The sequence below is a fragment of the Mya arenaria genome, chromosome 10 (assembly GCF_026914265.1).
Source record: "Mya arenaria isolate MELC-2E11 chromosome 10, ASM2691426v1".
Lineage (NCBI taxonomy): Eukaryota > Metazoa > Mollusca > Bivalvia > Myida > Myidae > Mya > Mya arenaria.
The window spans coordinates 33,675,631-33,703,489 of record NC_069131.1 but is presented as its reverse complement, the minus strand read 5'-3'; the positions used below and the strand labels follow the sequence as shown (position 1 = coordinate 33,703,489).

The following is a 27,859-nucleotide window of genomic DNA, read 5'->3' as shown; positions in this document are numbered from 1 at the left end:
TAGCTCTAGTGTTATCAGGTGTTATCATGTAATTCTGCCAAAGGAAACACTGCCTTTTATGCTTAAACCTCCCCTAGGTTCATAATCTATAATACTCACATTATAATGCTTGGTTCATAATCTATAATACTCACATTAAAATGCTTGTTGAAACCAGGTCAAACATGCCAAATTTGATGGTTGTCGGGAGGGGTTTCGGCAGGGGAAACCCCTCCCGAACCCTCCCCCCTAAAACAAATTATGAATTACTAATCATTTGATTTCATTTTTTGTGCTGAAGTGTTTTTTCTGTAATTTCATTCATTCATCTTTATCGCTTAAAGTATTCGCGAGTCATCTGCCCCGCTCTGCCATGACAAATGTTTTTATTCAATAATAATTTTTCATTTTTAAACTGGGTTGAAGTGTGTTTGGGTTAGGACCAGCCGCCGAGTTAGCGCTGAGTAGCTATATAGAGTTCCGGCTGCGGTGTTGTGTTTAATCACCTCACTGGGCATAATTACACTCAGGTTACCCACAATCGTAGGAGCAGTAAAAGACCAGAAGTGCCTACATGTCGGCCTAAATGGTTAAAGGGACTGTGTCACAGATCTATAAGCACCAAAAAAATTCTACCTGGTAATCTTTTTTAATTGAAAAATATGAAATATCTCTTGAACTTAAAAAAATGTAAACTATGTGGTACTTCAGTAAGTTTCAATGCATTGTACACATTGATGCCAAATTTATGATATTTTTCGACGATTTTCATTTTTTTCGCTATTTTATCATCTGTGAGACAGTCCCTTTAATGGGCGGACGAGTCTAGTCTGTGTGAGTTGAAACCAGCTGCCCATTTAACTCAGTTGGCAAGAGCGCCGTGCTAGTGTTCTTGCGATCGTGAGTCTGAGCTCCACACCAGGCTCACTTTTCTTCTCAGGTTTACCAGAACGGCATAAACAATGCACAATGATTTTTAATGAAAAAAGAATGTTTTTTTAGATTTAGTTTTTACTACTTAACATTTTTATTCATTACTTTTAATTTTACAATACAATAAACGAAGTACACAATCGCACAGTTAACAATTAGTTTGGCATGTATAGTGATGAGTCATAAATTATGACCTGAATATCTGGATACTGATTGCATCAACTTAAAGCTTGTTCATTATCCGTAAAAACCAACGTTATGTCATTATTGTGTCCAAACAGCAACGTATGAACGATTGAATTTACAATAACAAGTATAATGCACCTGTCATTATTTTGCCCGCCTGGGGGGGGGGGGCGGGCATACACGGGGCTTTAGACAATACACCATTCCTGAAAGGCGGGAATTTGACAAACTTATTGAATCCGGGTCCCGGGAAATAGAGTTTGGCCGGTTTTTACATCCCGGGAATCGGGAATTTCGACGCCACAAAATAAAAAGGGGAGTAACCGCGAAAAGTCGAAAGACGACGGCGATATTATTATTCGTGTTTTTCTAGTAGCAGACAGCGAAAGCATGATGGATGACCTATCGAATTTTTCTGTCGAGAAAATTGTGAGATGGGGCGAGAAGATTGTCCCAGAAATAGGAACAATATTCAAAGGTATACAGGGATTGTACTCTCCATTTATTTTCACCTATACCCAGACATAGTATGCATGGGGCCGAGCGGTTTTCATGTTTGTCATCTTTTTTAGCGAATTAGACCCATTTATTTTGCGTTACATGAAACTCACGATATGTCGTATCAATAATACTAAATCCACAAAAGAACGTTCACTAAACCTGTAGAATATAAACGATTACAGCAGAAAACTTCTAAAAATAAGCATTCATAAAAAAATGAAAGTAGAATTGGTAATCCTATTTCATTGATTCCCGCTTTGTTAAAACGTAAATCAAATATTTCGCAAACACATAGGAGAACCAATCCAACATGTATGATATATTCTTAGCGATTACATGGTTTACTGACATTGTCAGAATGACCTCGATATTAAAGGTACTGTCTCACCTAATTTAATTTTTAAAACGCGTACAGAACTGATTCATAGATTTCTGACACTATCAAAAAAGGTAGATTTCACTCTTATCTTTAAGATAAATCTTAGATGTTTATTGAATATGGCCTCAGAAACTTAAAACTAATCAGGTGTATCTTTTTTCCAGAACATATTTTAGCAATGACAAGATATTATATCTAGGTTTCTTTGAGGCCTGCTGCTTTTTTGTCAGCCTGGCTGTGAGGGTTCGAATTTGGCAAAATCTTTCACTGTCAAAATTGTGCAAGTTAAAATCGTTTCAACTAGCAAAATGTCAGACAAATTGACTAGCAAAATGTAGTAAAAATCGGCCGTCTTACTATTTACCATCTATTTGCAGTCTTTTTTTCTTTTCTCAATTAGAGTTCAAATCCGTGAGCAAAATTTAGCTATAAGGCAGAATTTTAACTAAGATTTTAAAAACGTTATGGGCATTTTCGCTAGTATGCTAGCCCAATTCGATCCCAGGATGTTGCATGATAATTCAGCTTTATTCTTGAATCACGCTTTACTACATATATACCGTATATTTCCTAATAAACACCCCTCCCGTAATAAATGCCCCTTCCCCAATTTTAGAGTAAAGGCTTTAGGAAATTTCTAAAAGTGCTTTCGATATTCATGTTGTTTATTTGCATATTTCCATAAAATAGCTGTTTATCCATGCATTTCATTAAGTGACAAAGACTTCATTTTTACCTCAATTATATCCAGTAAAATTCTTGAAGACATGAAAGAAAATCTTCGAAATACACTATAAATATATTGCGCTAATGTAAGGGCAAGTGTAATAATTGGAGGTATGTTTGGATGAAAAAATAATTTCTGAAGGAAAGTAATGCGAAAATGAGCCATTTTCTTCCATAAGAGGATGAGTATGATCTGTTTATTCAGTAATTGAAATTTTACTCACAAACGCATTATGTTCCTTTAAACTTAAAATTGGTGGATTCTCCTGAAAAAGAACAATGCTGTTTATAATGCCTACTGAAAGTCCTGTCAGTTACGCATACTCTGCATACTCTCAACAAAATTCTTTCTGTTAAACAAAAGATATTGACAAAAATTCTCACGTGGACACCTGAATCTGATTATTAATTGCTGCGATACCATGTCAAGTGGTCTCCATATCATGTGATTCCCCACCATGATTGCAAGATTACTTTGATAGACTACCAGCAGATTTTTGAGAAAATTATGTGTTTTCAACAAAAACAAAAAACAAAATTCAGTACCATTTTTGTTCCAATAGAATTAAAAACAACCTGGAATTCTTTGTTAAGTTGTGCTACCAAATTATTAATTATCAAACAATCCAGGCTCAAGCTCCTATCAAGGCTCAAGCTCCTATCCAGGCTCAAGCTCCTATCCAGGCTCAAGCTCCTATCAAGCTCAAGCTCCTATCCAGGCTTAAGCTCCTATCAAGGCTCAAGCTCCTATCAAGGCTCAAGCTCCTATCCAGGCTCAAGCTCCTATCAAGGCTCAAGCCCCCATCCAGGCTCAAGCTACTATCAAGGCTCAAGCTCCTATCCAGGCTCAAGCTCCTATCAAGGCTCAAGCTCATATCCAGGCTCAAGCTCCTATCAAGGCTCAAGCTCCTATCCAGGCTCAAGCTCCTATCAAGGCTCAAGCTCCTATCCAGGCTCAAGCTCCTATCAAAGCTCAAGCTCCTATCCAGACTCAAGCTCCTATCCAGACTCAAGCTCCTATCCAGGCTAAAGCTCCTATCAAGGCTCAAGCTCCTATCAAGGCTCAAGCTCCTATCAAGGCTCAAGCTCCTATCCAGGATCAAGCTCCTATCCAGGCTCAAGCTCCTATCCAGGTTCAAGCTCCTATCAAGGCTCAAGCTCCTATCCAGGCTCAAGCTCCTATCAAGCTCAAGCTCCTATCAAGGCTCAAGCTCCTATCCAGACTCAAGCTCCTATCCAGACTCAAGCTCCTATCCAGGCTCAAGCTCCTATCAACCTCAAGTTCCTATCAAGGCTCAAGCTCCTATCCAGGCTCAAGCTCCTATCCAGGCTCAAGCTCCTATCCAGCTCAAGCTCCTATCCAGGCTCAAGCTCCTGTCCAGGCTCAAGCTCCTATCAAGCTCAAGCTCCTATCAAGCTCAAGCTCCTATCAAGCTCAAACTCCTATCCAGGCTCAATCTCCTATCCAGGCTCAAGCTCCTATCCAGGGTCAAGCTCCTATCCATACTCAAGCTCCTATCCAGGCTCAAGCTCCTATCAAGGCTCAAGCCCCCATCCAGGCTCAAGCTACTATCAAGGCTCAAGCTCCTATCCAGGCTCAAGCTCCTATCCAGGCTCAAGCTCCTATCCAGGCTCAAGCTCCTATCCAGGCTCAAGCTCCTATCCAGGCTCAAGCTCCTATCCAGGCTCAAGCTCCTATCCAGGCTCAAGCTCCTATCCAGGCTCAAGTTCCTATCAAGGTTCAAGCTCCTATCAAGGCTTAAGCTCCTCTCCAGGCTCAAGCTCCTATCAAGGCTCAAGCTCCTATCCGACTCAAGCTCCTATCCAGGCTGAAAGTTAATCATGCATAACATATTTTATTTAGTCCAGTGTGAAGTCTGGCTTCAATGTTTATATAAATATTTTTGGTATTGTTACATTTTCTATACATAACAACATGTACTTTTTTAACTAAAAGTCTAACCGTAATTATACTAGAAATGTTCTATATATGCAACGCAAAGCGCTTTTATGTATACATATATGTCTAACTTGCTTTTCGATTTCGAGTAAGCAGATTTAATATTACGAGCTTGCATTGTATATATACTTTTCCCCCTTTCTGATAGGTGTCAAACGGTATCTCAAATAAGAACTAGAACAATACAATGACACAAAGTAAATTAAATATTTTACATATTGTCTCTTTAAATGTCCAAGGACTAAGAGATAGAAATAAACGTCTTAGATTTATGCAATGGCTCAATAATCAACGAGCCGACGTAGCATTCATCCAAGAGACTCATTTGACTGAGAATATAATCAATTCCATTGACAACGAGTTAAGTAGTTGGAATACGTGGCATAGCTTTGGAATAATTTAAGCAGGGGTTGTTCAATTCTTGTCAATAAGAAACTTAAACATAGTAGTAAAGATAATTTTTCTGTTGGGGATGGGCGATATATTCTCCTCAACATTGAAATAAATGAAAATATATATACGTTACTTAATATATATGCTCCTAACGATAAAAAATACGTAACGCATTTTATAATCGTATCCTAAATATAATATCCGAAAGAGGCCAAGGCATAAAATTAATTGGTGTTGACCATAACGATATTCTTAACAAAAATGATAGATCAAGCTCAAACAATTATGAACGCGAACAATGTCCGGTTAAAAATTTAAAGACATTAATTTCAAGAAATGACTTATGTGATATTTGGAAGCTCTATAATGAACAAAAAACACAATTTACGTGGAGACGAAAAAATCAAACGGATAAAAGTAGAATAGATTTTTGGTTGATAGAAAAAAATTAGTACCACAGGTGTATTCGACAGATATAAGGCCAGCAATAATTTAATTTACAGACCACATGGCCATTTCTCTTAACCTTAAAGCGCCGTCTAAACGAGGACCAGGTTACTGGAAATTTAACAATTCTCTTCTTGAAAATGCAAAATATATAACACATATTGAAAATGTTTTAAGAAAAATCATTCAATCAAATATAACAAGTCAGACAAAATGGGAACTATGTAAGATTGAAATAAGAAATACTACTATAGATTTTTCAAGAAAAATAGGGAGAGAACGAAATCGGTTGAATCAACTAGAAAAAAACCTTAAACATCTTCAAAAAATCTTTGATGAAAATCAAGACGAAAGTCTATTGATACCTTTTCAAAACATTGAAACAGAGATAAATGATATATATCAAATTAAAACCATTGGAGCACAAATTCGCTCCAAGGTCGATTTCATTGAAAAAGGTGAAAAAATATCAAATATTTCCTAGGATTAGAAAAGTCGAGGCAAACTAGAAAAGTTAAAAAATCGCTAAAAATTGGTAATACAAGAGTTACCGATATACAAGAAATTCTAAAAGCAGAAAAGACATTCTTTAAAGATCTTTATACGTCACACTTAGAGAATAACACGAACTATTTAAATTATTTTAATAACATTGACTTAGAAAATACAATAGATGATAAAACGGCAAATACCTGTGAAGGTCTGTTTACATATGATGAAGGCAAAAACGCACTTCTAGAAATGCAACTAAATAAAAGCCCCGGGTTAGATGGTGTTACAGCTGAGTTCTATAAACGATTTTGGTATTTAATTGGCAATCTTGTAATTGATTCTCTAAATGAAGGATACGAGAAAGGTGGACTTTCTTATACTCAAAAACAAGGTGTTTTTTCTTTACTGTATAAAAAGGGAGATCCCGATATTCTAGAAAATTGGATCTCCTTACTTAATTTAGACTATAAAATTGCCGCGAAAATACTTGCAAAACGTTTGCAATCTGTTTTACCGACAATAATTAATAATGACCAACAGGGGTACATAAAAGGTAGAAACATTAATTTTAATATAAGACAAATAGAAGATATCATCGATTTCGCTGATTTATATCAAATGCAAGGAGCCATTTTGTTTTTAGATTTTTAAAAGGCGTTTGATACCATTGAATGGCCTTTTATGTTCGACATTCTTGCCAAGTTTGGTTTCAAACATTCTATTTGCAATGGGTAAAAACACTATACACAAATATTTCCTCTAGAATTTCTAATAATGGTTGGATATCTGATAGTTTTAGCATACTGCGAGGAGTTCGTCAAGGATATCCCCTGTCCGCTCTTTTATTATAAAAATTGTAGAAGTCCTTGCACTCAAAATGAGAACATGTGAAGCGATTAATGGTCTGAATGTAAAAAAACACTCATTTAAAAATCACACAACTTGCAGACGACACAACCCTTTTTTTTAAAAATGAAACTGAAATCCCAGTAGCCCTGGAGATTATTCATACATTCGGCAATTTTTCTGGGCTGAAGCTCAACATACTTAAAACACAAAGTCTATGGATAGGTACTTCAAAATACAATGGCATTGATAAAATGTACAATATCAATTTCACGTCAAAATATATAAAATCCTTAGGTATTTATTTTGGAAACAACAAAACTGAATGCATTAATTTAAACTGGGCGCAAAAAAAATTTAACAATGTCAAAAGCTTATAAGCAATTGGAAGAAACGAAACTTAACCTTTTTTGGCAAAATAACTGATGATCATATAATTAAAACGTTTATAAAACTCTTTAATATTTAATTTAATTTGGAATGACAAAAGGGATAAAATTGAGCGTACAACCTTAACAGGAAATAAAATCGAAGGTGGTTCCTGACTTTAAATACTATTCTTAAAGTATGAAACTTAAATGGGTAAATTTCTTAAAATCAAAATCAAATGCAAATTGGAAAATAATCGCATCATATTTTCTTGATCAATTCGAACCAAATTATCTTGTCTTCAATATGAATATAGACTCTCTTAACTCCCTATCTGGACAAAACTTGAAACTCTCTGTTTTCTACCGAGACTTGATCAACACGTGTTTAGAACTTAAATCAATTTCAAGGTTTATTTCATTATCTGGTGAGATAGACGTGAGAAGAATTGTGCAAACCTTACAGGTGAAATGTAACTGGATTTCGGAGGTAAACACAATAATAAAAGCTATCCCAAACGACTGGAAAATTGTAATTAAATCGACTCAATCTGTAAACACACAGGTTAAAACGTGTTTAAATCTTAAATACGGTCAAAAGCAGTTAGACGATCTCACCAATAAAGATATTTATCATATTTTTTGTAACGCTGTATTTGAAAAACCCTTCATACATACTGGCAAGAAACTTTCAACAAATCAATCAACTGGCAATCATGGTATTTTATTTCACATTGGATAATTTCAGAAAATAAAGTTAAACAGTTCAAGTTCAAACTCCTACATAACATCATGGCTACAAATCTAAACCTATTCTGCTGGAATATCTCAGCAAGTCCTCTTTGTAATCACTGCAACCAAGTCGAAGACTATGACCACATTCTTATTAATTGCCCGTATATTTCTCATTTTTTGGTCAAAGATAAATGCCACATTTAAACATTGTAATATACATAAACAGATGAAAAGCCTCGAAATACTTATAATTGGATATAAAATTGAATACAAAGAATATAATATTATCAATACTATTCTATTTCAAATAGGTTACTATATTTATAAATCATACTTTGTATCTGAAAGAAGGCAGAAATTTGTTAACTTATGTGCATTATTAAATGCCGACCTATTGATTATTCAAACATTATATAAGAATAAAGGAATTCATTGTCCGTTTCTCAATAGGTTTATAATGAAATTTAAAAGCAACTAAGAATATTTTGTTAAAAAACACACATGTTTTAAGATGAAATAGTTGTATATCATGATTGTCTTGTTCATAATTGTCATGTTTATGAGTTGTATATGTTTTGTATGAATAACAGGATCACATCTTAGTGATTCCAAAAAGAAAAAAAAAATGACTGGTATGTTTTACTAACAGGTACACATTTATTACCATTCTACATCCAGTAGGATATAACAAATCACAGCAGGCTTTACACCATAAGCAATTTGACAGTGATTTAAGCGATACATAGACTAACTTTTTCATTCTCTGTTCCGGCATGATTGTTATTCAGCTGTGTGCACATATCACATAACTTACCTATAGCTCATGCATTTTTACCAGAGTTTATCCTTTTATTAAACTCAAACTTGTTTTTTCATTTATTTATTTACATAGAGTACAAATATATACATGAATATATTATAAAACTGAACTGTTCTGTAAACAATGCATACTAATGGACCAAGAGCACAAATCTGACAAGTTGAAGCATATGCATTTTACTTAATGTTGAATCCAATGTTCAAAACTAAAGTGACTGTAAAAGTTTTTTTTTTATATTTTGCTTAAAAAGTATTCAAACAGTAGGCTTGCCAGTTTTGTAGTTTAGTTTCATAGACATCATTGAAAGTTACGAGGAAAACTTCTTCCAATATGCCAAGTTTGGTCACTATATGTCAAATCTTTAAAAAAATATTCGATACCATAGGAAAGTTTGATGCCACCCGTCATCGGCCAGCAAAAACAACGATGCAAGGCAATAAAGGGCCATAATTTGTGTTAATGGTTAAAATGCAGATCTTATACCTAAATGTAAGATGTATAAATGGTCATCATTAATTGTGGGAAGTATTAAGTCAATTGAATAAATGGTATAGAAGTTATTGATAAAAATCCCAACTTGCCCTAAAACTTTAACCTGTACTAAAACTTTAACTTAACTTCCAAAAGTTAATCAGGGGCCATAATTTATATTGAGGTTAAGATGGAGTTATGTAACTTAATTTCCACGATGGTCCTGGAGTATTAATTAAGTGAATTGAATGAAGAGTATTGGAGTTTTAATTGAGAATGCCAATCTGCACCGTTGATGGGGCGAGTAATAAAGCCCACTTATTCTTCGAATAATTGAGCTGATAATACCACGAAAGTCATGTTCTAAGACTTGTCTCATTCTTCAATTATTAAACTCTTGTCAAACTTTCAGTATGTGTTGCATTAAGCCTGAAATTGAAAATTAACTCTTATTTGTAAAGTAGATATATAAATAATCTTATGACAAAAAATATCTGCCCCTCTCTCGTTTATGTTTTAATATATGTAATTTAGTTCCGGATGTTTTAATACAGAAAAATAGCGCTTGTTTTCAAGTATCAGTCTTTTATTAAAGTTGGATAAATGCAGGTGCTTTTTTAAACCGGTCGTGAACAGCTTATTTGTTGATTTTTTTAAAACTTTAAACTCACTTGTTCATAATAATTCATGCATATTGTGATTGTCTTAAAACAAATTTAGACATAACAAGGAACTACAAAAAAAAACACTCATAAATTTTCCTTCAAGACCATGGTTATATAAAGCATTTTAAGTACATTTATTTAAAATAATATGAACTTAAGGACACAAAGCAAATTGCAAGAAATCACATGAAGAGTTGCTCAAAATTACTAAACTTTTTAGCCTCTGTAGTCAGGGGTAGAAAGCATCATCTTGAAGGGTGAAACCTGGGTTTAATTCCAAGTGACAGCCAGCTCTTTGTGCAGAACATTGAAAACAGCTTTGGTTTAGATCAACCTTCAAGTGACTTGCTCATGATTTTGGACTTAAAATAAGTTTTCCTGGTGGAGCATTTGAAAACACAAACCGTATTTTATCATAATTTTACTGTATGATATCGAAATTGCAGAAAAAATACAGTTATAGCATAAAAGGTATCTTGTTTTCAGTGGGGTTCGAACTCACACCGGTCAAGTCTAGAAAAAATTAGAATGCCGGCTACTCCACACGGCCATCGGGACTTAAACAAAAGTGGTGGATATGTTTACCTGTTAAGGATACATTAACAGCTGTATTTAATTTTTAATCCCGTTAAAAACGCTAATGGTAATTGGGGTTTTCAAAGACGATATTTGAGGAAATATCAACATTTGCTGAGGGTTTCCAGCTGTTGGTATTTTTGTTTTAACACTCTTTATGATTTGCCACACTAAATTTTGTGAGTTAAAACAAATGGATTTAACAAACTATGAGTGAGTCACATAAAGGCATCCATTCCTTTTTTCTTCATAAATAAAATTATTATTAAAAGAGGTTTGGCTCAGCACAGGTTAAAAAATATATTTATTACTTCACTCAGATAGAGTTTACATTCAAAATGAGACCAATTGTGTTGGTGAATGAATGATCATTATGTCAAAATACCGTAAAATTTTCATAATTGAAGTGCAGTAAATAATATATATCAAAGCAACATAGAAAATTGTCTGGCTATTATTACAAGAGAAAGACTGTTTTTTTTGTGTGCCACAAACTGCAATTCTAGTAAGCCACCGCTGGGATTTGAACCCAGAACTCTTCCCACATGGTAGAAAGTGTCTTTCTTAAGACTACGTTGGCTGGGATTAGAGCAGTTTAGAGCAATTTGCCGAAAACATTTACTTTATAAGGAAAAAATAGCCCAAAATCATACTTCGTAAAGAAACAGTGCCAAATTAATTAAAAGTATTTAATTAACAAATGCATGAAATTTGTAATTTTGGACTGGAGACGAACAAAAACAGTGAAGTTTGGTTTATTCACCGTATTAAAAAGTGAATATCTACTGCGACCTTGATCTTTGACCTGCTGATCTCAAAATCAATAGGGGGTCATCTACTAGTCATGACCAACCAGCATACCAAGTATATAGTTGCTGGGTGCAAGCGTTCTTTATTTATTGAGCCAAAACGCAGTGTGACAAACAGACTGACCGGCTGACTGACTCAATGACGGACTGATCACCAAATCAATAGGGGTCATCTACTAGTCATGACCAACTTGCATATCAAGAATGAAGTTCCTGGGTGCAAGCGTTCTTTAGTTAACGAGCGAAACCGTTTCTTCCCCTCAAGGTCAATTCGACCTTGACCTTTGACTTACTGATCTCAAAATCAATAGGGTTCATCTACTAGTCATGACCAACTAGCATACCAAGTATGAAGTTCCAGGGTGCAAGCGTTCTTTAGTTAATGAGCGAAAACTGTTTCTTCCCTCAAGGTCACGGTGTCCTTGACCTTTGACTTACTGGTCTCAAAATCAATAGGAGTCATCTACAAGGCATGACACACTAGCATACCAAGTATGAAGTTCCTAGACCCAAAGGATTTTCAGTTATTGAGTGGAAACAGTTTCTTCACCTCAAGGTCACGGCGACCTTGACCTAGTGATCTCAAAATATATCAGGGTCATCTAATAGTCATGACCAACTAGCATACCAAGTATTAAGTTCCTGGGTGTAAGCATTCTTTAGTTACTGAGCGGAAACGGACGACGGACTGACGGACAGGGTAAAAACAATATGTCTTCCCATTAATGGGCAAGACATAATGACAGCCACACTAACGAGGCGGGTGGTGAGGGAAGATTTTCAAAGTGTGAGGATAGAGTGTGTTATGACCATGACCTTTGACTCTATGACATCAAAATCCATAGGAGTCATCAGCTGGTCACCAAAAATCTAAATGTCGAGTTTGAGAGCCATGGGTGCAGGCATTGACAAGTTATCACACAGTCAAGCTTTTTTCGTTCAAGGTCACTGTGACCTTGACCTTTGACCCGATGACCCCTAAAATCATAAGGGGTCATCTACTGGTCAGGCCGAGTCAAGTATGAGGGCCATGGGTGCAGGCATTGTTGAGTTATCACTCGGACAAGCTTTAAAATTATTTTACCATTAAGGTCACTGTGACCTTGACCTTTGCCCGATGAGCACTAAAATCAATAGAGGTCATCTACTGGTCAGGCCCAACCTACATGTCAAGTTTGATGACCATATGTCCAGGAATTGTTGAGTTATCATTCGGACAACTTCGGTCTACCAAATAATTATTTCCAAAAGAACGGTTTTTGTTGGCCTTCAGAGAACATTTCTCTATCACTGACCGACCAATTTCATATTTTGTTTTTAAAAAAATGACTAAGATGAGGCATTTTTGCGTAAAAGTCTTGAAAGCAGTGATCTAAGACATCTGACCAAAGTTTAGATATTTTTTCCTAAATTTAAATTTGGAAATTGATCTTTTACCGCTAGAGTGCTTTAGGAAAATTTCAGGCGTTTTTTTTTTTTTTAAATGAGATCCTTTCTATTGTTCTATCTTAAATGACTGGATTGAATGCTGGTTCTGAGACAAAAAATTAAAAATAATGTCAACACTGTCAATATGTAGAGTGCAGCTTTAATGTTGTGTTTTAAAATTGAACAACACTAAACTACGTGTTTCCCATTGCTTAAAGGGTGAATAGAGATCACCAAGGCTGAAACAAGATTAGATCAACAATGACCCTAATTTGTGATGGTCAAGAGTCTGGGCCCAAAGCTTGTCAGTATTTACAGTAACTAACATACACAAATAACGATTTGCGCTGCTGATAAGCTCTTGCTGAATTTCAGCAGGTCCCTGGTACATATGCATTGGACTGTGAAAATAATTTCAGTCAAATCAAAGAAAATTTAACCCAAGACTGGTGGTGAAGGTCAATAACAGGAATAGATGTAATAATAATTAAATAAAACATCAATATCGGGGGGTTATGCTGTCATAATTCCGTGATGGTAACACAGACACATCTGGAGTTTTACATTGTCACTATCAGTGAAGGCAATGTCATTTTCAATGCACTTGTTAAAACCCTGTCTTCAATCAGGGGTCTCTGTGGGTCTGAATGGCTGAGAAGCTGTGTTCCTGGTGAACATTGATCAGTGGGCTGCTCTTTAGAAGGACGAGCTCCATAGGAAAAGGAAAGTGACCTGTGGAACCAGGCATGGGTGGCTTTCTCAAAGTGAGGCCCTTCTCCAAGGAGGTTGACCACTGGTCTTGAAAGTACACACAGACTGGAACATAGTGTGAGGCTTAAGTGTAAACTTAAATATACACAATGCGTCATACACTTTATTGCTTACCGAGGTTTAATTCTACTACCATTTAAGCTATGCACCAGTCAGCCATGATATGTAGATTTTAGCGACTAGAAAACATATGTGTTAAATCGAACATCTTAAGCATTGTTAATCTAGCAAAACCTTAACAGTGAGGACGTTAGAACTGAATAATGCTAGACACTTTATTCCTTCCTCATATATACCTTTAAGGGATAGGAACAGAACGCCCATAATTATATGATGTACTGACTTTACTTATTAAAATGATAACTGCCCAAGGTATTATGATTACCTAATTAGGGTAGTTTGTAGTTTCGCTGTCCCCAAATGCCTAAATAAGCTTGCCTTTTATTTGAAAGGCTGTGAAACAAACAGCTTAATGTTAGCTTGTCAAGGGTTAACAAGAATTATTAAGATAATCGCTGGAAGCAATGGATGCTACCGGGCATACACCCGTTTTCTATGAACAGGCAGAACTTGTAATACAATGTGCAGGTAAAAGGCTATATCTTGCAAGAAAACAAAACCACCCCATTCACCTGGCACTGCGAGCCACCTGAAAGGTAAAAACACGGCCAATTTTCCCGGCTATCCCCGGTATACCCATGGACCTGAGGGGGGGGGGGGTGCAATTGACTGGTATATAACACTTGCTTCTATTTCCTATTCCATTTCTACCCATTTTTTGTGCATGTTCCTACTCTTCCCAACCACTTTATAATAATGCTACAACCAATAACCTCCTGCCAAAATATGTAAGGACAAAATAGAAAAATATCATGGTCATGGATGTATTTGAACTGCTACCTTGAAACTCTCAAAAGATTTGTAGTCCTGTGCTTTGCAACACAGGCTAAAGCATGAAATATAAAAGTGGAGGTTTTCATTAGGAGTGTGCTACCTTAATATACATGATAGGATTATGGTCATTGTACACTGCACTTCCCAATCATTGCCATCTATCTATATACCAAGTTTTATTTCAATCCCATCAGTAGTTTTGAAATTTTTGCCCGGACGAGCACTAATTATGAAAAAAATGGTTAAGGGGAGATAAATTAATAGATATGCATGATAGGATTATAAATGGTTCTTGTGCACTGCAAACTCCAATCCCATCTATTTCAATACCAAGTTTTATTTCCATCACATGATTCACATCAATAGTTCTAAAGTTATTCTCCGGACAAGTGTGATGGGCAAAAGCAAGGACGGACAAAGGGGCAACTATTTGCTCTCCCTTGGGGAGCATAAATAACAGTATCAATGTCTAAAAAATAGTTAAAAGAGGGGATGGCAGACAATTTCACATTGCCAGGTAGACTAGTGACTGTGGTAGAGCTGTCATTTTGGGTGGGGGGAGGGTTCCATTCTGGCTTATCATACAACAACACATTTAAAGGGGTCTTTTCATAAGGAACTAACATGTCACATCCAGTTCTTCTTGAGCCTGCAACATGTCGTGGAAAAATAACCCTTTAGAATATTACCAATGTCAAGAAAGGCCTTTACCTATTCGGACAACTAGGATTAACATGTTGATTACCCAAAGTCATGCAGCATTCTACTACTGGAACCGAGGGAGGGGCACTGGTGCGCCCACCCTTAAATAATCCAAATTTATTTCCAGGCCGCCCCTGCATTCATAAAAGTCTAGCCCTTAAAGTACCTTGAAATATTTTGTCTACATTTTTTGGCACTTTGTTCAGATCCCTTTTCATTACAGTTTTCATTCACTAATAAATTCGGACAGATTTTAAATCAATTAAGCACCCCAAACCCTTTCATGGGGGATAACACTGTGGTAAATTACAAGATGTAGCAAGCACCCACAATGGATAAATACCAGCTAAAGAAAGATGACTCAAACAATATGCAGGGTAGAATAATGGTTCTTTGAAATTGCATAAATTTCCTTTCATTGCTACTATAAAGCTAAAGTGTCATTTAAGTCCAAGATATGGCCTGTACAAGCATCAATGAAAAAAAGATTTCAGGTACAATAAAGAAACTTGAATTTGATTTTAAATTTTATCATTTTTGAAACAATTGGAAACTTTTTTTCTGTTTTTTGAGTGCCTAGCCGTACATATTTTTCCTTGTAATATGCTATGTATCATTGTGACCAATTCAAATATTTTCTGATGTTATTCATGTTTTGTGAAGAGACTATTAAAAAATGTTTAATATGCTAATAAAGAAGTCTTTTCATCTGTTTTTAGGAGTGTTTAGAGGTTTGGAAAAAACACATTTGAATGAGGTATAAATTTGCAATGGTAACTCTGATCTAGTACTTATATCATAAATGATTTCTCAGACTTTTTTGCTAGGCCTAATGGTCATTTCTAACTTCAAGAACTTCTGTATGATTTACCAATGCATGATCAAGATACCATGTAAATATTTGTAGATGGAAAATGTAGACACTGGTTATATTGTAGGTCATATTTTAATCACTAGTCTATGTGCCTTTTTTATCATTTAAATGAAAATATTACAATACAAGATCCTTACTTACCACCTTCATTTCGTTTTCAAACTCGAAATTTAATCTTTCAACACTTCGCTCAACTGCGACAACATCTGAAACAACCAGATAATAACAAAAATACTTGATTAGGTGCGTAGCTACCTATACATGAGTACACGGCTGAATCTACATCATTCTGACAAAAAACTAAAACAAATCAACAAAAGTTACAATATTCGTACTTGGCTATACATGTATGCCTATGCTGTTACAGACATACATATATATAATGGACATTGACATTGAAAATTGAATAAGGAAGTGCAGTGGCAAGAAGTACAGAAAATTAATTTCTGTTAGACAATATGAATGTTATTAACTTAATAAGGGCTTTTTATTTCACTATCTCAGAGGAAAAATCAGCCCAGTAAAGGATTTTGTTGATTTATTTACCTAAAACTGTTTACTTTTCAGTACTTGTTAAAGCACATCAGAAAGCCTTCAATGCACCATTGTTTTCATGAATTTCAGGCTCCCAGACCCCCTAGCACAATTATAGACAAGTACATGAATAGATGACTAGCTACGCCCCTGATAAACAGTACTGTTTGAAAGCACTTTTCCTGCCACTCCTATCTTATTTATTTACAAATTTCTAAATATATATAATACCACATGCAAATAATTCATAAATGTGATATATAAAATACACAGCAAACTGTTACAATAAAATGTGAAATTTCCATGTGCCAGAGCATTAGGTTAATGTTTTATAGCTGTTTCAGGAAATTTGTGCAACAATCTCAATCATTATTTACCTGTGAGTTTGATTCCATGTATGTGTTCACATTCTTTCAGTAAACTCAAGTTTATTATGGCAAAATGATTAGCTGTATTGGTATTTTTATACATGCATAGGGTCTCGCCAATTTAGCATTTAGGCTTTTTGAGCAGAGTGTACGGAAAGAATGGAACCTTTAACAGTGACTTTAAGAGTGTGTCTCTGACATTATGGACTATAAATATTACTGACTAGACATAACGTACAATTCATGAGTGTATAACATAGTCACCGGGACAATTGAATGTCCCTGTCTAGAGATTATTAATAATTTTTATTGGTGCAAAGGGAATCAAACTTGCTACCCCTGAATAGAATCAGTGGCGGATCTAGGTTTCGCAGTTAAACAGGGCGTACATTATTTTTACTTGCGCCCCTTCCTCAGAAAGGGGGGGGGGAGCGGCATTTTATTACTTTTCATCTTCTATATTGAAATAACAAGAGCTGTCACAGAGACAGCGCGCTCGACTATTCCGCCGCTTTTCGGTGTATGGATTGAAAAGTTTTGGCGAAACATGCATGGATCACTGTTAGATTAGATTTCAATGCACCAATGATGTGCTGAGATATTTACATAAATTGAATTGGAAAATATTAGATGTGGTACGCAAACTTTAACGTAAATTCTAAGTAGAAAAAGGGGCATAATTTTGTCAAAATGCTTGATAAAGTTACCTCCTCCTGAGTATAGGATGGGGGCATGATGGTGAACAAGTGTGCAATGTTTCAAAGCCATATGTCAATGGACTTTGAAAATATTTGAGGTGGTACGCAAACTTTAACATAAGTGGTTACACCGAGGCCGACGCGCAGGTGAGTAGGATAGCTCTCCTTATTCTTTCAATAGTCGAGCTGAAAATTGTGTCAGAGACCAGATTCGAACCTGTGTCCCAAAAATTGCTGTCCAGTGTTGTATCTACTGTGCTTACTGAAGGCTTACTCCAAATGAGTGGTTTATTTAAGCTATGTACCTAACTTGTCAATGGTAATATCACATGATAAGCCAATCACACATTAGGGATGAATTCTACTAGGTAGACATACCCAGTAATCATTTTTAATGGAAAATTACGAAATAACTGCTAAACTTAAATAAAACTATGTGGAACTTCAGTTAGTTTCAATGCATTGTACACATTAATACCAAGTTAATGTCAGTTTTCGACAATTGATCATCTGGTGCACAGTTGCTTTTAGCTGGAGCTCAATTTGAACCTGATCTATAATTAACAAACCGCAAAATGAAAAGGGAAAACGCAACTTTCCCTTTTCAGCATGGTAACATTTTTATTCAACAGAAACCCTTTGTAATGTTCTCAAAGCATTTCTGTAGGATTAGAAATATTTTTGGGAATATTACCAAACACTTCATAGTATGGCATTGAAGAGTTATAGTGTGGTTTTCAACATTTCTGGTAATATTCCCAAAAGTATCCATAGTATGCCAGGTTTTCTGGGAATATTACCAATTTGATCTTGAAAATTTGGTAACATTACCAAAACATTTTGAAAATATTTCCAAACACTTTGTAGTATAGTATTGAAAGTTGTGGTGGGGGTTTCAACATTTGTGGGAATATTCCCAAAATAATCGATACCACGCCGAGAGATTTTCTAAAATATTCTTCAACTATGAAAAGTCACAATTATTTGGTAATATTCCCAAAAAAATGATGAATATTTTCTGCTAGGATTCTGAATTTAATGTCCAGGTTTTCTGGGAATATTACCAATTTGATCTTGAAAATTTGGTAACATTACCAAAACATTTTGAAAATAATTCCTAACACTTTGTAGTATAGTATTGAAAGTTGTGGTGGGGGTTTCAACATTTGTGGGAACATTCCCAAAATAATCGATACTATGCCGAGAGATTTTCTGAAATATTCTTCAACTATGAAAAGTCACAAATATTTGGTAATATTCCCCCCCAAAAAAAGATAAACATTTTCTGCTAGGATTCTGAATTTAATGTCCGGGTTTTCTGGGAATATTACCAATTTGATCTTGGAAATTTGGTAACATTACCAAAACATTTTGAAAATATTTCCAAACACTTTGTAGTATAGTATTGAAAGTTGTGGTGGGGGTTTCAACTTTTGTGGGAACATTCCCAAAAAATCCATACTATGCCGAGAGATTTTCTAAAATATTTTCAGCTATGAAAAGTCACAAATATTTGGTAATATTCCCAAAATAAGTGATGAACATTTTCTGCTAGGATTCTGAATATAATGTCCAGGTTTTCTGGGAATATTACCAATTTGATCTTGAAAATTTGGTATCATTACCAAAACATTTTGAAAATATTTCCAAACACTTAGTAATATATCATTGAAGAGTTATGGTGGGGGCTTCAACATTTGTGGGAACATTCCCAAAATAATCCATACTATGCCGAGAGATTTTCTAAAATATTCTTCAACTATGAAAAGTCACAAATATTTGGTAATATTCCCAAAATAAGTGATGAACATTTTCTGCTAGGATTCTGAACATAATGTTCAGGTTTTCTGGGAATATTACCAATTTGATCTTGAAAACTTGGTAACATTACCAAAACATTTTGAAAATATTTTCAAACACTTTGTAATATAGTATTGAAGAGTTATGGTGTATTTTTAACATTTCTGGTAATATTACCAAAAGTATCCATAGTATGTTGAGAGGTTTTCTAAAAGTTAATAAAAACTAGGGGGTATTTTTCTGAATTATGAACATTTTCGGCTAACATTCTAAAATTCGTCTTGGAAATAACGTCCAGGTTTTCTGGGAATATTACCAAAGTTAATCTTGAAATTTCTGGTAACATTACCAAAACCTTTCTGGAATATTACCAAACATTTCATAGTATAGTATTTAAAGTTGTAGTGGGCGTTTTAACATTTTTGGGAACATTCCAAAAACTATCGATATTATGCCCAGAGATTTTAAAAATATTCTTCAACTATGAAAAGTCATAAATATTTGGTAATATTCCCAAAATAAATGATGAACATTTTCTTCCAGGATTCTGAATAAAATGTCCAGGTTTTCTGGGAATATTACCAATTTGATCGTGGTATTTGGTAACATTACCAAAATTATTTGAGAATATTACCAGATGAACTGAAACAAACTAATTTAACAAAAAGCCTTTGAAAACTCCACAAATAGTTTTTGTAGGACCAAATAGTTCATAGTATAGTATTGAAAACTGGGGTTTTCAACATTTTTGAGAACATTCCCAAAATAATCCATATTATGCCGAGAGATTTTCAATATCATTCTTAAACTAGGAATAGTCACAAATATTTGGTAATATTCCCAAAATGAATTACGAACATTTTCCGTTATCGTTCTCAAATTCATCCTGAATACAATTATATTATCTTGAAATATTTGGTAACATTACCAAAACTTTTTTGGGCATATCAAAAGATGAATTGACATAAAATAATCCAAAAGAAAAAGCTCCACGTGGGCTGCTGTAGGACATGAATTATTCTGGGAATATTACCAAAATCTTCATTGCATAGTATTAAAATTAACAGCAGGTTTTTCAGCATGTTTGTAATATTCCCAGAATAATCTATAGTATGACTAAAATTGTTCTAAACATTTCTAAAACATGCAATATTCGCAAATGTTTGATAATATTTCCAATAAAAATATAAACATTTTATAATAAGAGGTGTTTGTCAAACATTAATCCCCACCACCCCCTGAGCGCCATGTTGTCAGGATTATTTGAACAATCGAAATATGCATGAACTTAAATGACAGCTGATTGGTCATGGCCATTGGATGACTTTAAGGCAGTTTAAAGATTATGACCATTCAAAGTGTGAGGATAGTAGACAAAGTGTTCAATCGTGTTCAGATGATAACAGATATTTGCAGATAAAATGTGTCCTCTTAGAAGGGAATAAGTAAATACGACAACATTTTATTGGCGAATATGAGATATGACCATGACGTTTGACTCTTATAAGTGTTGATTGATAGAACGACATAGATTACATATTCCTGGTTGTTTAAACCTACTAGAATGTTATTTCAGTATTACAGGTATGTCTCTTGCAATTTTACAATTCGACAATAATTATTTTAAATACAAGTGTGGAATTTCGCATATTATGATTTAAAAAAAAACAACAGAAAAGAACAGAACAGACGTTTATAAGTCATATACATCAGAACATTTTCTAAACACATACACTTAGGTTTTTGATATCAAATGCTTGTACATGGTTAGTGCTATGGTGAAAGACACAAATATGTTGACGTAAAGGCAGCAGTATCAGAAGATGAACTAAATTGATAATAATAATAATAATTATTAGGAATAACATTACGAATACATACTGATTCTTTAACATAATCGCAGAGCTTAACCAGCTCACATTTATTGACAGAGTTAAATATATTTCTGGGAATATTACCAACTAAATCTTGAAAGGTTTGGTAACATAACCAAAACAATTCGGGGATTCTTCAAACTTTTCCAACATCCAGTCAACTCTATAGTTGAAATCCTTCGTCTATACTTTTTCTCTAGCCCTGATGATCTGGCTCTGGGATACATTGCTATGAAAACTTCATCTCCTACATGGCTGTAGACGTTGCACTTCCCCTGTTTTCTTAAGCTTTAATAACCTCCGAACTGGTCTGCCTTTTCCTGTTTTACTTGTCTGAAAAATAATTATAATTGTTTAAACATTATCTATGAACTTTTTTTACAAGCAATTAAAATTTAACACGGTGCATAAATATGAACTGGTCTGCCTTTTCCTGTTTTACTTGTCTTAAAAATAATTATAATTGATAACATATCTATGAACTGTTTTTTTAAGCAATTAAAATTTAACACGGTGCATAAATATGATCTATTTGTTTATTGTTCTTTATTATTTAAAAAAAAATACATGACTTTATAGGGTAACTTAATTGTAAAAAGTACAGTCTTCTGCAACAAATTTTCCCATTTTTGCAGGCAGTTGAATACATACATGTATGGGTTTCTTTGGTGTTGATGTATGAAGTGGCTGTGTGGGTTCCTCTGGACTAACAACAGCCAATGGTTCATCGGACTCCTGAATTAAACCGTCATGACTTTTTTCCAGTTTTACTTCTTTTTGTGCAAAATTAAATATAATGTCAAGAGTTTGTGCCTTCCAAACTTATCATTCTAATAAAGGTTACACAGGGTCACTGCTTATCAACATTTCTGTGATAATGATCTGAAGCAACATATAAGCCACAGTCTTATAAATACTCCTGACTGCCCAGCTGGTATTCAATTCCAATGCACATGTTTCAAACGAGCTGTACATCTTATTTTTAACTTTTTTTGTCGTTCATTAAATTTCATTTGATTCAGTTAACTTGAACTTTTAAGTTGAAGAATTTTGTTGTATACCATTATACTTACATAAACAGTTTAGAATGATCTCTTTTTGTGGGATATTATATATTTTTAATAATAAGAGCTATCACTAAATGTCATGAATATCCCCACACGCCCAAGTCAACTCATTTTAAATACGACCTCGTATGACAAAATTGAAGACCGAACACAAGCTATCGCCAGTTAGGCTGATAAAGAAATGATACGAAAAAATGACTTAGAGGTCCCTTTATCAATTTCAAGAACTGTAATGAAAACATTGTGATTTCAGTTTTAACTTTTAATTTATCAATTAGTGTAGGCCACTTCTCTATGTATGCAAATATTTACCCCATTCTCAAGATCATTTTGATACATGCAATAACTCACCACAAGCTTAACACTGCAGTATCAGTCAAAACAAAGATCATCTGGGAATACACACATTCAACAGCCCAGCAGGATGGCCCACAAAGAGGTAATTAATTGACTGGTACAATTTCATGGTGATTTCATGGACTGATTAGCCTTTTTCTCAAAATGAGGAGTAAATGGGAGGCAATTTCTCTGAATTGTAGAGCGCAATGGACTTAGTTTAATGGCACAAGCTAATTTTTATTTTTCGCCAACTACCTTAGGATAACGGCAATCTACATGCCAATGGTACTTACTAAAATATTAAAATTCTAACCCTTGTAGAAAAGTAGTTTTCAGTTTAACCGCACAAAGGCATATATTTATAAACATATTGACCACTTTACACGAGGTTATGAACACTTGCAGTCCTATAGTTAATGCCGCTACTGAGCATCAAGCTGATGCTCGGGCTTATCAGTGGAACTAATCTAACATAACTGTAAACTGACCACTTGACCCTTTCCCTGCTGGGAGCTGTTTGCCTGACTAATTTGAGAGTAATAGCTATTCTTGTCTTGAGATTTGGGCCATTTTATGTTAGGAGGTTTTTCTTGGTATTTCAACTTTCGCTATCTTGATTATTAAAATAGTATTATTATCGAATGCTTTTGTATAAATTTTGTATATCATAGTTATTATTATTATTATTATTATTATTATTATTATTATTATTATTATTATATACGGTAGTCCAAAATCCACAATACTGACGCCCATCAAGTATCATTGTGCAATGTTTAAATGACGTCATAAAACAAGTTTGTCATGAATGTAACATTTATTACGAAATCATGTATCTTTTAAGTGATTTAAACCATTGATATATATATATTAATAACATGTTGATCCGGAATGTCTTATTCAACTGTTGTTGATGTTTTAAGATATTGATTTCAGTCAGTAAGCGCCTCGTGCGTCTTTAGTCGAATTCCATCTCCCTAATCAAAACGCACTAATAATAAGTTATTACCCTATTATAAGATGCTTTAATATACATATATTTTCTTTTTCGCAAAGAGAAAATAATATGGAGAAAATATATATTTCTGGAAAAATGCTCTACATACATTGTATTACAGAAACATGTAATAAAAGTTCAGTGACTGCTGTGATTAAAAATTTACATCAACTGTGCATGTAGGAGTGCAAACGATCAGAAAAAGTTAATTAATAATTTTAAATATTATATTAAAATAAAATGAGTCATATAACGTTCAAATATACTGGTATGATATCAAAAGTCCGGACATAGTGGTTTAAGATACAGTAATGCTTTGTTGTGATCATTTCTCATATGATGATATTAAACTGCTTTGAAACAAGTATTATATATATTGAAATAAGGTAGCAATGTTTTATGATAATTCCGAAAGCTTCCATGCAGTGTGTATAATGTTTAATCACTCTTCTAATGAAGAATGTTCTCACACAACAATGCAAATTAAGAAGAGAAATCTTACAAAGAAAACAAACGTTGATTTAACTGTGTCAGTAAAGAAGATTTGAATCGCTGTTTCAAAAGCTATATTTTAGGAAATGAATTTTCTAGAAAATTACATAAACGAAGATACACAAACATAAAGAGGGCTTATATAATTCACATGAAAAGTGGGCAATGATGTTTTTTTGAAGTGCATTTTAGCAAAGACCACTATGTCAATGTATCAATAGAAACCTATGAAAGTTCAGTTTCAACATCAAGGTAATATAGTGCTCAGATTAAAAAAAATAAGTTGTAAGCTGTGTTATAAGTAATAAGAATATCTAAGTACATCAATATATGACCTTATATTTTGGCAAATGGTTAAAATATTACATTTCTTTTAATATTACATCTTATGCCCCCATAAAATGGGGGGGGACATATAGATTTGCCCTTGGTCGTCCGTCTGTCTGTGATTCCGTCAGTAGGTAATATGCCAACTTGTGTTACTTAAAACTCGATTATATTACCTAAAGTCCAGAAACTCGGGCGTTATTTAGGTAAGGACGTTTTGCATCTCTGGTTTCGTTTCCCACTGCACTAAGTAAAACCAGAGTTATTATAATTTAATCAAAAAAGTATTTCACAGGAAAACATACGAACCTCAATCCAAGTGATGACTTCAGAGTTAACAAACTTTAGACTTTATAATTATGAGACTGTTAGCAATTGGATAATGTTGCTATGATTTAATGCGGTTGAATTACGCGTAATCATCCTAAAGTGAAAAAATAGCAATGTATCAAGTTTGCAGTATTCTTTTCTGTTCCAAAAATGCAGCAAAAGAAAGTATTAATTTTCATTTGTTGTGTGTGAAAATTGCGAAAAACATATTCTTTAGATATAACCATATATAACAAACTTCATTATAACTACATTATTGACACTGTTAGATATAACACTGTTAGTCATAAATTATATTTTATAAAACCTAAATATCCATTTCATTCAATTGTACATTTCATTGGGTTTAATAGGGTTGATATTGATACTTTTGTAGTAAGTAGACAGCTAACGTTATCTTAATGAAAAGTATAAATAAAAATCCCATGTATAAAGTTATTCCGTTCGAAATTAAATCAAACGATAAGACTGAATATATTTTTTTTATTTACTTCAATGTTTCATTTCTTTGCTATGGAATCAATGTTTATGTTTTTTTCATTTTCATAAATAGTTTAAAACTAAAGTAAATGATATAAATTGCTTTTCTATAGTCATCGTGAATTTTAGTGCAGAAATCGTACTGAAGATGTTCTCTGATAAATATCCTTCTGACCCCAAAACTGACCAGGGAAGAGTGGTTAATGGGCCCCTGCTGACAGAAATTGGTTATCTCAATTACATGCATAATAAACACCTGGCTGTGAAGTGAGGCTTTGAAAATGGACCAAAATCCAGAAACCTGGCATAAACTGTAGGACTGCTTGATATGGGCACATTGAAAATGATCCATGAAATAATCAAAACAATAACTGGTAACATGAATCGTATCTTGTTAACCAGTTAGAATGTACTTACTTAATGGAATTCATAAACACTTACTAGATAACCAGTTGAAGCTAAAGGCCAAAATGCATTTATAAATATGTGGTAACACGAATGTTATCTGCCGGTAATTATGTTCCTAATTAAGTGGAATTCGCTAACCATAACTAGATAACCTGTTTATGCAGCTAAAAGGGAAAAAGGTGGCAGTTCCGAGCACTTTGAAGCCATTTTTTAGTATTGTTATATTTATCTTACTGAGAACAGTTTCTATTAACTAGATAGCTTGATAATTATCGCATAATTAAGTGGTTAACACGAACAACTCGCAGACGTTAACAGATTATCTGACAGCAGTTATGTTCCACCGTATGTATCAGACACATGAAGCCGATAACCTATGTTAATCATTTTGTTATTGTGTAACTTGTAAAAGTCAATCTCTGGAATGCTTTGATTGTGCAAACATTAGCTCCTACATCCTTTAAAGAGTCACATCAGTTATAAAAATGTATAACTAAATAAATAGTAACAACATGATGGTTTCATAAATGTGCATATATACATAATTATTGAAAAAAGTATACCTTTATACGTTTAGTAAATGCATGCAAATAACATTTAATGAATGTAAATGTAATACACGTTGTGAATTGAAGAATCATATTTAATTACATTTTAAAAAAATATTGCATACCTGAGAGGGCAATAGGAAAACATATCAACAGCATAACATAAATAACTGCACCTTGTAACGTGGGAGAATACTCCTTTCAAGAATGCAATACTTGTTTAATAAATACGAGCTAAATATTTCTGAATCATGTGTTTTTGAATTTCACTTCAAAAGCTTCATGATACTAAGTATTTCTTTTTTCTATTTTACATCGATTGAACTGAAAATGTCCATCGATTATATCAATTATCCCTCTCAATGACTGAGTCCCGGGTCATAAACAAGTAGGCCAACCGCCTTTATTATGGAACCGTATAAAACAAAGTCGTATTTTCCTACCGGGATTCAAACCAACGACCTTAATAGTCTGGCACCGAATTAGCCGGGTAATGCAGGAGAAACAGGAACAAATCGTTCAAAGTTCTGATTATCAAACACTCAGCCATTTCTTAATTTCAAGTATGCCTCTGAATCACGGTATTGGGTGAATAATAAAAACTCTATAGAGCATTAATGAACAAAAGATCACAATAATATAATGCGCATTCCATTAACATGAATTCCATGCGCATATAATAAAATAGCGCCTTTGCGCCGATACTAATGTATATGATTAACCGAAGAAAATCGCATGCGTAAAGTAAATACAAATTGCAAAACATACTCCTGCGCTGGAAATATGAAAAGCTGAAATGTGCTTAACTTTATACTGAAATAGTTCTTTTGTAATTTTTGAAACTTTGATTTACTTAAATAAATAAAAATGACGAGTCTGAGAACGTCAGTGTAACTGATTTGTTTATTGTGTTTATTAAAGTTTAAAAGCAATGACCCTTAAACAACAATCATACTGCAGACACTTAAAACCAAAAGTGAAAGTAAATTGCGCAGTAAACAATTAAATATTTTAAAGTTGAAATAATGCCATTATAGCTAAAATACACCCGTTCCGTTCTATTGCATACAAATAAAAGTTTGTAAAAGTCTGTATGACCTTTCGATTTCTACAGATAACAACAGGTAATGAATACTCCGAAACAATACAACTTTTGACATCCATCTGATAAAGAAATCAGAAGAGGTAGGCAGACATTGAGTTGTGAATAAAATGTAAACAAAATTGTTGATCTAAATACACACATTAATAGTCTAAATCACTCAAACAAACTATAAACGTCACTGGCAGTATGCATTTATTAAATAACAAAAAAAAATAACAGTTTACCTTTAGGCTGAAGATAAATTCATCATCAAACTCAAAGATATGCTTTGACAAATCCTGAAAGGTCAAATATTATAATAATTATAATAGTCTTAAAAAACAATTAACTGTGTTAAGCATACATCATACATATTCATGTACTTAATACAGTTTGATCAAATATCGTTATATTAGTAAATGGAATTACGTAGCATTATAAAATATAATGTTAATCTAAATTGAGCATTAAGATAAATTCCATGCTGGTGTATTCAATACAAACATTGCTTTTAATCTGCCTTTACGACATAAAGGTTAACTGCTTTACATAAGTAGA

General features: G+C 33.9%; 1 protein-coding gene and 1 long non-coding RNA gene across 2 annotated transcripts; one reads left to right on the top strand and one right to left on the bottom strand.

Annotated features, from left to right (window-relative positions):
* The first annotated feature begins 1,491 nt into the window (after positions 1–1,491).
* LOC128204617 (neurofilament heavy polypeptide-like) lies at positions 1,492–4,467 on the top strand. The gene is made up of 2 exons (XM_052906019.1): positions 1,492–1,576; positions 3,431–4,467. The coding sequence occupies exons 1-2, from the start codon at positions 1,492–1,494 to the stop codon at positions 4,465–4,467; spliced, it is 1,122 nt and encodes a 373-aa protein (XP_052761979.1).
* A 16,762-nt stretch (positions 4,468–21,229) lies between these two features.
* LOC128205804 (uncharacterized) lies at positions 21,230–27,600 on the bottom strand. Its single transcript, XR_008256331.1, has 3 exons — positions 27,547–27,600; positions 21,881–21,964; positions 21,230–21,562 (listed from the first exon to the last, which is right to left on the bottom strand). It is a non-coding gene; the product is annotated as an uncharacterized LOC128205804 (long non-coding RNA).
* Between the last annotated feature and the right edge of the window lie 259 nt (positions 27,601–27,859).

What these genes read in the sequence shown, in the direction of transcription:
- LOC128204617 (XM_052906019.1), top strand. Translation starts at nt 1,492, where the DNA reads ATGGATGACCTATCGAATTTTTCTGTCGAGAAAATTGTGAGATGGGGC. An exon ending in AATAGGAACAATATTCAAAG is followed by an intron (nt 1,577 to 3,430) that starts GTATACAGGGAT and finishes TCCAGGCTTAAG; the next exon opens with CTCCTATCAAGGCTCAAGCT.